The sequence below is a fragment of the Hyla sarda genome, chromosome 10, assembly GCF_029499605.1.
Source record: "Hyla sarda isolate aHylSar1 chromosome 10, aHylSar1.hap1, whole genome shotgun sequence".
Lineage (NCBI taxonomy): Eukaryota > Metazoa > Chordata > Amphibia > Anura > Hylidae > Hyla > Hyla sarda.
This window is the reverse complement of record NC_079198.1, coordinates 65,580,699-65,593,690: the sequence shown is the minus strand read 5'-3', so window position 1 is coordinate 65,593,690 and position 12,992 is coordinate 65,580,699. Positions and strand designations below refer to the sequence as shown.

The following is a 12,992-nucleotide window of genomic DNA, read 5'->3' as shown; positions in this document are numbered from 1 at the left end:
TAGCAACAGATCCTTTTAAAGGTGTAGTCCCACCTCAGCTCTTCCGGGTTTTTTGGCCAGCTCCTGGCTCCATGGATAAGACTTAGGCTAGGTTCATACTACGGAATCTCCGGGCAGAAAATTTCCGCCTGGAGATTCCGAGTGCGGCCAGCGCTGACTGAATCAGTCAGCACTAGGACCATGCGGACACTGCAGTCTCCAATGGACTGCAATGTGTTCCGCGAGTATTTCTGCCTAAAGAACGAGCAACGCCATTTTTCAGGTGGAAATTTACAAGCGGATTTTCTGTTCTCAAATTCCACTTCACAAATTCCACTTCACAAATTCTGAAGTGTGAATTTGTGAACGGAAACCCATTCACTATACTATACATTTTAGCAAGCGGAATTTCTGCCTGCAATTTCAAAGCGGAATTTTGTACGGAAATTCTGTAGTGTGAGCCTAGCCTTATTGTTGTTCCAGTATTTTCTATGGATGATCAATCAGATTTAGATCTGGGGAATTTGGAGAACACATCAGTAGATTCGAAGCCTTTTGCAATGTTCTTATGCACTGTATTAGGGTGCATTATGCTGATGGAAGTTAGGGGTGTTCTTTGTTTGCACCAATGTTTAAGTAGGTGGTAAATGTTGGATCCTGGCATTCCTGTGGATGCTGCTTACAATGTACCTCAGTGTGCACAGTAGAACAATACCCAGAGCATCACAATGACTCCTTCCGGTGGTTTTCCTCCCGTAGTGCATCATTGGTGTCATCTTTTCCTCTGGTAAGCAATGCCAGTAAGGCAGTCCATATAATGTAATTTAAATGTAACTTATGAGACCAGTCCACCTTGTTGCATTGCTCCATGGACCAGTTCTACTGTGTTCTTACAAGCCCAAATGCAGGTGCTTTTGGCTGAGGACAGGTGTCAGCATGGGCCTTCCGATCAGTCTGCAGCTACAGCAAGATGCAATGCCCTGTGTGTTCTGACACCTTTCAATCATAGCCAGTAGTACCTTTTTAAGCAGTTTGTGTTACATTAGCTCTTTCTTCTGTAGTAGCATTGCATACCAAAAGCATCCCACAAGATCTACAATGTTGGAGATGGCTTCATCTACTTTACTAGACATCACAATTTGTTAAAATCACTAACACATTAAAGGGAATAATTTTTTTTTGATTGAAGACATATACTTAAACATAATAATAATTTATATAGCGTACACATATTCCATAGCACCGTACACTCAAATTGGTCTCTGTCCCCATTGGAGCTCACAATCTACATTCACCTATCATGGAGAGTAGAAGGAAACCCATGAAAACATGGGGAGAACATGAACACTCACTGCAGATGTTGTCATTTGAACCTAAGACCCCAGCATCACAAGGAAACAGTGTTAACTACTGAGCTACCATGCTGCAAGTGTTCTTTTTTCTAATTTGTTTGTATGTTCTGATTGTATTAATTTTATTGAATTTTTTTTCACATTATTATGGGGGGCTGCCATCTTGCGTGTGCTGTTTTTAACAGCATTTAGTGGTCTGCTTTACTGCAGCACCCATGGTCATAAACAGCAATAAAGTGCAAGTAAAAAGTGCAAGTGTTCACACAAAAAACTGTGCACAAGGATGCGGTCCATTGCAAGCCCTTCTCCGAAAGGAGAGTCCCCCCAACAAAGCAAACCCTTCGCCTCCGGGTAAAAAAAGGCACCTGCAAGGTTCCAGGTAAAATGTCCCCTTACACCGAAGCTACTCAGGGACCAAAAGTGCTCCTAGTGGACAACTAGGTGTTAACCAAGCTGTCACCAAGGAGCCAATAAAACCGGTTCGGTATGCCTGCCGAAGCACGAATGCCACGGGGTATGGCAGGGAGGTGAGGAACCAGATGGCCACACACACCTCCCCTAGACTGGCAGGAGGGACACCCAGAAGGACTACCGCACCCTGACCAAATCCTAGTGACAGATAAAATAACACAAACGTGAGCATAGTGACAAAAACATTGCACAGTGAAATGTTCATGAGTTGTAAATGGAGATGGAAAGGATACATTGTTGTCAAAATGCTCTGCTGGCAGCTTATCTTTTGGAGAACAAAAAGGTCAGGAAGTTGAAATCCCATATGCCCAACCCTTTTCTACCCTTACATCATCTCTCGGGGTGAGCTGGGAGGCCCCCATACATATCTGTTGAGAATCAATTGAAACCAAGGGAATTTGGCAGGTTTGGACAATTTTTAACTAAAGTGCATGGGGAACTAAATATATCCCACCACTTGACAGATGACATTTTATTTAGATAATCAATGTTATTAATTTTACCTGATTTCAATGTGTAAAGGGGTAACTGCGGCAGAAAGATTGCCAGGAGGTCAGTAGGTCACACTGCAGCACAGTCAATACCTAGCCCCTGTGGTGTTCTGCCAGTAATGCGACAAATTGACCATAGCCCAAATGTGTTCTGCACTCTTCTTCCTAGTGCTTGACACCACTGTGGCTAGTGATTGGCTGAGCTGCAGTGTGACCTATTGACCCCCAGCACTAGGAAGTGGAGTGCAGCGTATTCCGGGTGCAGCCATAACGGAGGCGATAAGTGCTCAAGTGCAGATTTTTTGTTTTGTTTAAGCAGGCAGCCTGGGCATATTTTAGAAAAAAAAAACAGAGTACCTTTAAGTTAATAAGGTAATTACACACACACACTATATATATATATATATATATTTTTTTTTTTTTTTTTTTAATATTTATGGATATAATAGAATAACATTTTTTTTTGTTCTCCTTTTAGAGACCCTTGGACATGGCATATTACCTGCTCATATTGTGTCTGGTATCTTATTTGAAGGACGGATTTGCTCAGAATTCAAGCCTGCCACCAAACCTACCAAACACTACGGCATGGCCAGCTGGCTGTGGTCAAGATGTCAAATCTTTTTACTTTGCACTTTGTGATCTTACAGCTGCCTGGGGTATTGTCCTTGAAGCAGTGACCTCCTTAGGGATTATCTGTACAATAGTCTTAGGACTAATTTTTGTGGCACTTGCCCCTTCAGTCTCTCAGGATGCACGCAAGGGAACCCTAGCCCTCAACTTTTTGTTTCTAATTGGGGTCCTGGGCTTATTTTCTTTAGTTTTTGCATTTATCATTGCACCAACTTCCACAGTCTGCATAGTTCGAAGGTTTTTGTTTGGCGTTTTATTTGCCCAGTGCTTTGCATGTCTGGTAGCACATTCAGTCAGGCTTAACTACCTAGTTCTTCAGAACAGAGGTCCAGGTGGGTGCATGGTGTTTCTGCTAGCAATTGGACTTTTCTTGGTAGAAGCTGTGATCAATGTGGAATGGCTCCTCATTACCAACGTGCGTGAAACAATCCAGGATATACAACCTTTTGGACATCCCTGTAACATAACCAACCAAGATTTTGTGACAGCTTTAGTCTACGTTATGTTCCTCATTGTAGCATCACTGGTCATCCCTTGTCCAGTGCTCTGTGGACACTACTTACAATGGAAACGTCATGGAAAACACATAGTAGTAACAGCATTTTTTTCACTTCTCATCTGGGTAGCATGGATTATTATGTATCTCTACGGCAATGAGAGGCTTGGCCATACAACCTGGGATGACCCAGTACTGGCCATTGCTTTAGTATCAAATGCCTGGGTTTTTGTCTTGTTTTATATTATCCCCCAGTTAATGGAAATGACAAGATCTGGATACAAATATGAAGATGATACCCTTAATATATTGAAGAGACATTCTGACACTCCACAGTCCATAATAATGGAAAACAGAGCATTCTCAATGGATAATCTAGAAGGAGAGGAGCCTGTCAACTATAGGCGTGACCAAGGTGAGTTTACTTAATATGGCTTTAAGACTTATTCCTATTCTGCCCAGCTACATTCAGGCAATCAATTCTGGTGAGGTAGACAATGACATCTGTTGTAGTAATACAGAACAAACTAAAGATATAACATAACAAATACATCTTGTTTTCACACAGAGATCATGTTTAGGTCACAGACCACACCTATTGTAAATATGCTGCATAATAACATGAATTATGAATTTTCTATACTTCGGTGGTATACAAAAACATATAACCCTGATGGAGGCCAAAGGGGCAATCTTTTGGCCTCTGTCAGGATAGTGTGGGAACTATGATTACATGTGGATATGCCAAAGCATATTCACCAGACACAGTGTAACCCTTGACTTAAAGGGGTTATCCGGCCAAAGAGCAGCAACCGCATTCTATGCAGGGCTGCGTCTCCAGTCTCGGAAAGCTCTTTGTTTCCAGGACTGGGGACATGATGTCACGCCACGCCCCCTCCATTCATGTCTATGGGAGGGGGTGTGACATTACGTCACATCCTCAGTCCTGGAAACAAAGAGCTTTCCAAGACTGGAGACGCAGCCCCGCATAGAATGGCCCCCCGCAATCAGAGATCTTATTCCCTATCCATATGATAGGGGATAAGATGTCTTTGGCTGGATAACCCCTTTAATACATAAAAACAAAGTCATTGGAGCAGTGTAAGAAAGAAATGTGTAAATCAGTTACCCTTTTTATGTAAAGTGGTCACAACACAGATAGCCTTCCTGCAGAAGTGGTTGCTGCAAATACAGTGAAGGAGTTTAAGCATGCATGGGATAAGCATAAGGCTATCCTTATTAAGATAGGGCCAGGGACTATTGATATGAGTTGGATTATTGGGCAGACTAAATGGGCCAAATGGATCTTATCTGCCACATTCAATGTTTATATGTGAAAAATCTGATCCGATGTGTTGGAATATTTATGGTCAATGTCAGATGCAATTGTTGGTAATACTTGTAAATCTGTTTGTGCTAAACAACAAAATAGAATTCCAGGTCATCATTTTGCCTTTTAAACCTTTGGTATTGCCATCCAAAACAACAACCAACAAAGTGAAGTCATTTAGAAAACTGACAAGTATAGCATGTTGACAGTTTTAACAGGTTTTCAGCACCAAAATGATGATGGTTGTCCTCGAATAGGCTATCAATTGCTGACCATCAGTACCGATGCCAATCACTCAGTACCCAAGCCAATTATCCATTCGGCACAGCTACCACACCTGCAGTAAATGAGGCCAGAAGCAGTTGGCTCCATTCACTTTGTAGTGGTGGTGCTATGTTACTGCTGCTCAGCTCTCGTTAAAGCCAACTGGTTCTCCCCTGTTCACTGTGTAGTGTGGGAACCGTGGCTGTACAGAACAATTGATTGGCTGGGGGTATCAGGGATAGGGTATAAGTGTCTGATCGCGGGAGTCTGACCGCTGGGACCCCCCATGATCTTTAAAATGGGGCCTCGACTCTCCTCAATGCATGGAGTGGTGGGTAAGCACGCACTCCACTCATTGTCTATCGGAGTGGCGAAGATACCAGAGTTCTGTACTTGGGTATCTCCCAACATTTTCTTAGACAATGCATGGAGCGCAAGCCAACCCATGGCTCCATGCAGAAGAGAGGGCCGAGGTTATTATTACCTTGCAGTCTACACTAAATATTTCACAGGACATTCACAATGTCTATTGTTTGTTCTAGGTCAAAACAAAAACAAGCCTAGACGTCAATGTACATTATTCATGAGAAAGCAATAGTTAATTACTTGTTTTATGTTTTACATTTTCCCTGCTATCACAAAAATTAATAATTTACTAAGGTAAAAGTTACATATAATTCAGCCATGGCAGCATAGCACGTAATTAAAGTAGGCAAAAATAATAAATGTACTACACAAATAGAGAAACATAGCCGCACATCCACCATTTGTATTTTGATCTACTTGCTTCTCAGCATAATTTAAAAAACTAACAGGTTGTAAGTATAGATTTTGATCAAAAAGTACAAGCCCACTCGCCACGTAAAAGTGGGTCCCTAACCCAACATTGGTGTAGTGCCGGGCCGCGACCACTGACTCCGAGACACCAAGCCCACAGGGGGAAGGACCCAGTGGCCAGGCAGCCCCACTGCTGCCCGGCCAAGCCCCTGGCTTTAGGCCGCACCACTCCACAGACAAAGCATCACAGAAACAATGGCCGCCACAGAAAACCACATCAGTATGAACACCTACCATGTGCTACCTACCAGAGGGCTGGGAGAATGTTAGGAGGAAACCCTTATGCAGTCTCCTGCTAATTAAAAACACCTTGGTCGAATGGGTGGAGTGCTGGCCATGGAAAAATAATAAATGGTTATTGTCAACTGATGAAAGGCCATGTTCACACAATGGAATGTCCGCACGGAGAATCTCCGTGCGGACATTCCCACAAACTGAAGGACCCCGGCATGTTTTTGCGCCATCTCATAGACAGCTTTGCATTCTGTGCGGAGTCCTCAGAAAGAATAAAAGTGTCCATTCTTTCTGCGGACACGGAAATCAGAATTTCCGTACCGAAAACATCTGGCACATAAATTCCGCCATGTGCACAGAACAGCTGAATCCAGTTGAATTAAATTGGACTCTGCTGCAGCAGAATCTCCTGGCTCTCTGGGTCAGAATTACCTGTAAGGCCATGTTTAGACAGAAGAATTTCTGTAATTCCGCACAATTTCCGTTCCGCCAAGGTTGCTAAACGAAATTGCGCAATTCTGTCAGAATTACTGCAGGATTTCAGCAGAATTCTGTGTTCTCAAAACACAGAATTTCGCAGAAGTTCAAAACTCCATTAACTTCAATGGGATTCTGCCACAGAGTCTTCTGCCACAGGCTATTAACCCTTTAGATCAAAGCTGACAGCGGCGTCTAAAGGTGCCTTTATCCCATCCCTGGTGGTCCAGTGGGGTGGAGGTCACTGGTGGTCCAGTGGGGTGGATCGACGCCCCCCCTCCCCCCCCCCCCCCCCCCCGCAGCACGATCGCGGGAAGCGATCCACTGCTGAGGTAGCCGGAGGGCTTACCTCTCCAATAGTGCTGGCTCCTGCGCTGAGAATGATAAAGCCTGGCAGGACCAGGCTTTATCAATCAAGCGCAGAGCACACAGATCAATGTGGTTTTATGGAACCACATTGATCTTTATGAGAAATCAAATGATTCCGCCTAGAAGTCCCCCAAGGGGACTAAAAGTGTAAAAATAAATAAATAAATAAAAAGTTTAAAAATACACACATTAACCCATCCCATTAAAAGTTTAAATCACCCCTTTTCCCAAATTCCATATAAAAAATATATAAACATAATAAAAATAAACATATGTAGTATATCTGCGTGCGTAAATGTCCGAACTATAAAAATATATCTTTAATTAAACCGCACGGTCAATGCGAAAAAATTCCGATGTCCAAAATAGCATATTTTTTTATCACTTTTTATACCATCATTTTTCTTTTATAAAAAGCGATCAAAAAGTCAGTCCAAAACAAAAATGGTACTGATAAAAACTTCAGATCACAGTGCAAAATATGAGCCCTCATACAGCCCTGTAAGCAAAAGAATACAAAAAGTTATAGGGGTCAGAAGAGGACAATTTTAAATATATTCATTTTTGTGCATGTAGTTATGATTTTTTCCAGAAGTTCGACAAAACCAAACCTATATAAGTAGGGTATCATTTTAATTGTATGGACCTACAGAATAAAGATAAAGTGTAATTTTTACCGAAAAATGTACTGCTTAGAAACGGAGCCCCCAAAATTTACAAAATGGCATTTTTTCTTCAATTTTGTCGTACAATTATTTTTTTTCCATTTCGCCATAGATTTTTGGGTAAAATGACTGATGTCTTTACATAGTAGAATTGGTGGCACAAAAAAAAGCCATCATATAGTTTTTTTAGGTGCAAAATTGAAAGGGTTATGATTTTTAAAAGGTAAAGAGGAAAAAATGAAAGTGCAAAAAAACTGAAAAACGCTTGGTCCTTAAAGGGGTACTCCGGTGAAAACCTTTTTTCTTTTAAATCAACTGGTGGCAGAAAGTTAAACATATTTGTAAATTACTTCTATTAAAAAATCTTAATCCTTCCTGTACTTATTAGCTGCTGAATACTACAGAGGAAATTCTTTTCTTTTTGGAATGCTCTCTGATGACATCACGAGCACAGTTCTCTCTGCTGACATTATAATAATAATAACGCTTTATTTATTGTTGTCCTTAGTGGGATTTGAACCCAAGTCCCCAGCGCTGCAATGCAGCAGTGCTAGCCACTGAGCTACCATGCTGCCCTTAGCATACATCTGCTATGCATGGTTGCTAAAATGGACAGAGGTGTCAGCAGAGAGCACTGTGCTTGTGATGTCATCAGTGTTCCAAAAAGAATTTCCTCTGTAGCATTCAGCAGCTAATAAGTACTGGAAGGATTAAGATTTTTTTAATAGAAGTCATTTACAAATATGTTTAACTTTCTGCCACCAGTTGATTTAAAAGAAAAAGGTTTTCACCGGAGTACCCCATTAAGCCAGTTGTTCTTTCCTACCTAATACTTGTGGGGGAGGAAAAACAACATAGGAATCAGTCCTCATATCCCGTCCTCATATCCCATCCTCATATCCCGACCTAATTTCCCGTCCTCATATCCCGTTATCATATCCTGTCCTCATATCCTGTCCACATATTCTGACCTCATATCCTGTCCTTATATCCTGTCGTCCTCATATGTCATCCTCCTATCCCGTCCTCAGGTGGGGCTGAGTTGTTATGAAGAGATATTTGGCTAAAAATAGAAGGAGGCATGATTTTGTGGAAGTGGACATGGCTTGCAAGCCGGAACAATGTACAAGAAGGGTAGAAAGTAAAAGAGGTGTGGCTTAAATAGTGGGTGTGGCTTTGCAAGTTGGGGTGTGGCATGTGGGAGGGGTGTGGCTGAAATGGTGACTGTGGCGTGGGTGAGGGGTGTGGCCGGACTGACACACTCACCTGGAGATGCAGAGCAGAGCTTGGAGTAAGGTACTGGAAATCCTATATACTTGCATTGAACTTAAAACCCCATCCTTCACGTAAGGGGGTAGGATAGGGTTAATTTAAATATCATATATTTTTATTTGACATAAAAGTAACATGTGTAATAAGTTTCATCAAAATATCTACAACCTTTTGGAAGTTATGCTGGAACATACATTTACCATAGACTTGTATGGGACTTTAACCCCTTAAGGACCCAGCCCAAATATACCTTAAGGACCCGGCCATTTTTTGAACATCTGACCACTGTCACTTCAAGCATTAATAACTCTGGAATGCTTTTACCTTTCATTCTGATTCTGAGATTGTTTTTTCGTGACATATTCTACTTTATGTAAGTGGTAAAATTTTGTCGATACTTGCACCATTTCTTGGTGAAAAATTCCAAAATTTGATGAAAAAATTTAAAATTTTGCATTTTTTTTAACTTTGAAGCTCACTGCTTGTAAGGAAAATGGATATTCCAAATAAATTATACATTGATTCACATATACAATATGTCTACTTTATGTCTGCATCATAAAATTGACATGTTTTTACTTTTGGAAGACATCAGAGGGCTTCAAAGTTCAGCAGCAATTTTCCAATTTTTCACAAAATTTTCAAAATCGGAATTTTTCTGGGACCAGTTCAGTTTTGAAGTGGATTTGAAGGGCCTTCATATTAGAAATACCCCACAAATGACCCCATTATAAAAACTGCACCCCCCAAAGTATTCAAAATGACATTCAGTAAGTGTGTTAACCCTTCAGGTGTTTCACAGGAATAGCAGCAAAGTGAAGGAGAAAATTCAAAATCTTCATTTTATACACTCGCATGTTCTTGTAGACCCAGTTTTTGAATTTTTACAAGGGGTAATAGATGAAAAATCCCCCCAAAATTTGTAACCCAATTTCTCTCGAGTAAGGAAATACCTCATATGTGTATGTCAAGTGTTCGGCAGGTGCACTAGAGGGCTCAGAAGGGAAAGAGCGACAATGGGATTTTGGAGAGGGAATATTGCTGAAATGGTTTTTGGGGGGCATGTCACATTTAGGAAGCCCCTATGGTGCCAGAACAGCAGAAAAACCCCAACATGGCATACCATTTTGGAAACTAGACCCCTCAAGGCACGTAACAAGGGGTCCAGTGAGCCTTAACACCCCACAGGTGTTTGACGACTTTTGGAAAACCTTCAGTTAGGTTCAGTTACCTAACTCAATATTTTCCAACCAGTGGGCCTCCAGCTGTTGCAAAACTACAACTCCCAGCATGTACTAATCACCGAAGGGCATGCTGGGAGATGTAGTTATGCAACAGCTGGAGGTACCCAACTACAACTCCCAGCATGCCGAGACAGATGTTTGCTGGGAATTGCAGTTTTGCAACATCTGGAAAGCTACAGTTTTTAGACCACTGCACAGTGATCTCCAAACTGTGGACCTCCAGATGTTGCAAAACTACAACTCCCAGCATGCCCAGACAACAAACAGCTATGTGGGCATGCTAGGAGTTGTAGTTTTGCAACATCTGGAGGGATATAGTTTAGAGACCACTGTATAGTGGTCTCAAACTGCAGCCCTCCAGCTGTTGCAAAACTACATATTCCAGCATGCCCAAACAGCTGTCTGGGCATGCTGGGAGTTGTAGTTTTGCAACATCTGGAGGGCTACAGTTAGAGACCACGGTCTCAGACTGTAGCCCTCCAGATCTACTTACCGGCTTCCGTAGGATCCCGGCAGCCGTCCTCTTCAGACGCACGTGACGCCGCCCGCCGATCAACGTCGACGAAGCCTCCGGACGGGTAAGTGGACGTCCCCTTCGGTTCCCCGTTCTGCCCCGCCTATTGTGGGTGGGCAGGACGGGAAAAACGAAAGTTAACCCCCACGCCCCCGGTCTGCTATTGGTCGTCGCCTCTGACGATCAATAGCAGACCAATAGCAGGGATAGGAGGGGTGGCAACCCTGCCACCTCACTCCTATGCCTACAGGGGGATCTTGGGTGTCTTAGACAACCGCAATCCCCCTTCTATTCCAGGTCACCGGGTCACAATAGACGCGTATGACCCGGAATCGGCGCAAATCGCAAGTGTGAATTCACTTGCGATTTGCGCCGATCGCCGACGGGGGGGGGGGGGGGGTCTGATGACCCCCCTGGGCATTTGCACGGGGTGCCTGCTTATTGATATCAGCAGTCACCCCGGCCCGGTCCCCGCCCGGCGCGCGGCGGGGACCGAAATTCCCACGGGCGTATGGATACGCCCTGGGTCCTTAAGTACCAGGATGTCAAGGCGTATCCATACGCCCTAGGTCCTTAAGTGGTTAAACAAAAACCCTGATCCTTGCAAATGGGGCTGGGTTAGGTTTAATTTATCTATCCTATTTTTGTAGTTGACCTATTAGTAACATGTGACCAAGTATTATTGAAATATCTTCAGCCGTTTGGAAATTATGCTGGAACATACACATTGGCCCTGATTTACTAAGAGTGGAGTGTTATTTTCTTTATGCTTTTTTCCCCAACAGATATTTTTCCATAGTATTTACTAATGTTTCCCTACATTTTGCTTTTTTTACACATGCTCTGAGCTGTAGGGTTTTCCTCAGCTCAAATCCACCACATTTTCTGTGACTGAAAGCTTAGTTAATATGTTGAGATTTTTCGAAAAAGTTGCCCCCTTTTTAGTGACCCCTTTTCCAGATGGCCACGCCCCTTTTTCAGGTTTTCCCAGTAAAATAGAGAGTTTGTCTGTTTTTTTTTGCAATTCTGGCGCAAATTCTGGCACAGACAGAATTTCTGGAACATAACCAGACAAAACATGTTGCATTTACAATAGTATATCGGGGCCATTAAATGGGCACTGTCATGAAAACAAAAAATGTATATGTTGTAGTACTTAAGTACTACAACATATCTCTAATATAGTTTAATTAAAAAAAGTGATTTTAAAACAGTTTAAAATCACTTTTAAATTCGGCCACTAGGGGTCGCCCTCCTAGTGGCCGAATGCATTCTGCAGTGACGTCACTACAGAATTTTGACTCATTTCAGCCTGGCAATGAGTCGAAATTCATTCACTGTGCGCTGGCTTCCTGTCTGTCAATCAGACAGGAAGCCAGCGCAGTAAAGTCCAGGAGCAGCCGCCCTGGCCGCAGCAGGCACGCAGCCTGTACCTCAGCCCAGTTGGAGTCTGCACTCTCTCTGCAGACTCCGGTAACTGAATTGGATTACCCGGCACGTCCTGCATCCGGATTCCCTGTTTCTCTGCAGCTCGCCGCGCAGCGCAGAGTTCGCGGTTCCGGCTTCTTCTCCCCATCTGCTGCCGGCGGCAGCGACCGGAGGTGAGGGGGGAGGGGGGGGGGTTGGTATGAATGGGTGCCTCCAGTTGTTTCCCCACTACAACTGCCAGCATGCCCTGTAAGCCAATAGATGTCAGGGCATGCTGGGAGTTGTAGTTGTGGAACAGCTGGAGGCACCCTGTAAGAACTAAGGGCGGAAGTCGCCTCCAGCAGGCATCAGTGACGTGGCATTTATTAGTTAATAAATATAAAAATAAAGGCAGGGAGGGGGTTAGGGATAGAAGGGCAATAGGCAGGGACAGAAAAAAAAAGAGGGTTGGTGGGAGCTACCCTTTAAGTTTTATATATATATATATATATATATATATATATATATTTTTTTTTTTTTTTTCCATTCTCACCACTTAGCTTAAAACTAATTTCATCCTCCCGTCCTGTAGAATGACATCTGAACAGGTCACAAGGCATGCCCAGAAGTCTCTCCTATTCATGTTAATGTGTCAGCTCCAGGCTGTTGTAAATGTTGATAAAAGAGCTCATGCAAGATGGCTGATCCCATAATTATGTACGTTAAATAAAATACAAATAAATCACATTAATGCACTGAAAGAATTTAATTTTGCATCTGAAAAATACAGTGGTCCCTCAACATACGATGGTAATTCGTTCCAAACGACCTATAGTTTGTCGAATCCATCGTATGTTGAGGGATTCGTGCAATGTAAAAAGTGTATTTAATACTCACCTGTCCCCGTGTTACGCTGATCGCTCCGGGTCCCTGCTCCTCCCCGAAGCGCTCGCGGTG

General features: G+C 42.9%; 1 protein-coding gene across 1 annotated transcript in view; it reads left to right on the top strand.

Annotated features, from left to right (window-relative positions):
* LOC130294536 (G-protein coupled receptor family C group 5 member C-like) overlaps window positions 1–12,992 on the top strand; it is a 49,546-nt gene that overhangs the window by 29,649 nt on the left and 6,905 nt on the right. The window contains exon 2 of the mRNA XM_056544474.1: window positions 2,772–3,837. Within this exon, the coding sequence (XP_056400449.1) occupies window positions 2,784–3,837 (1,054 nt within the window). The 5' untranslated portion in view covers window positions 2,772–2,783. The remainder of the gene's footprint in view (window positions 1–2,771; window positions 3,838–12,992) is intronic.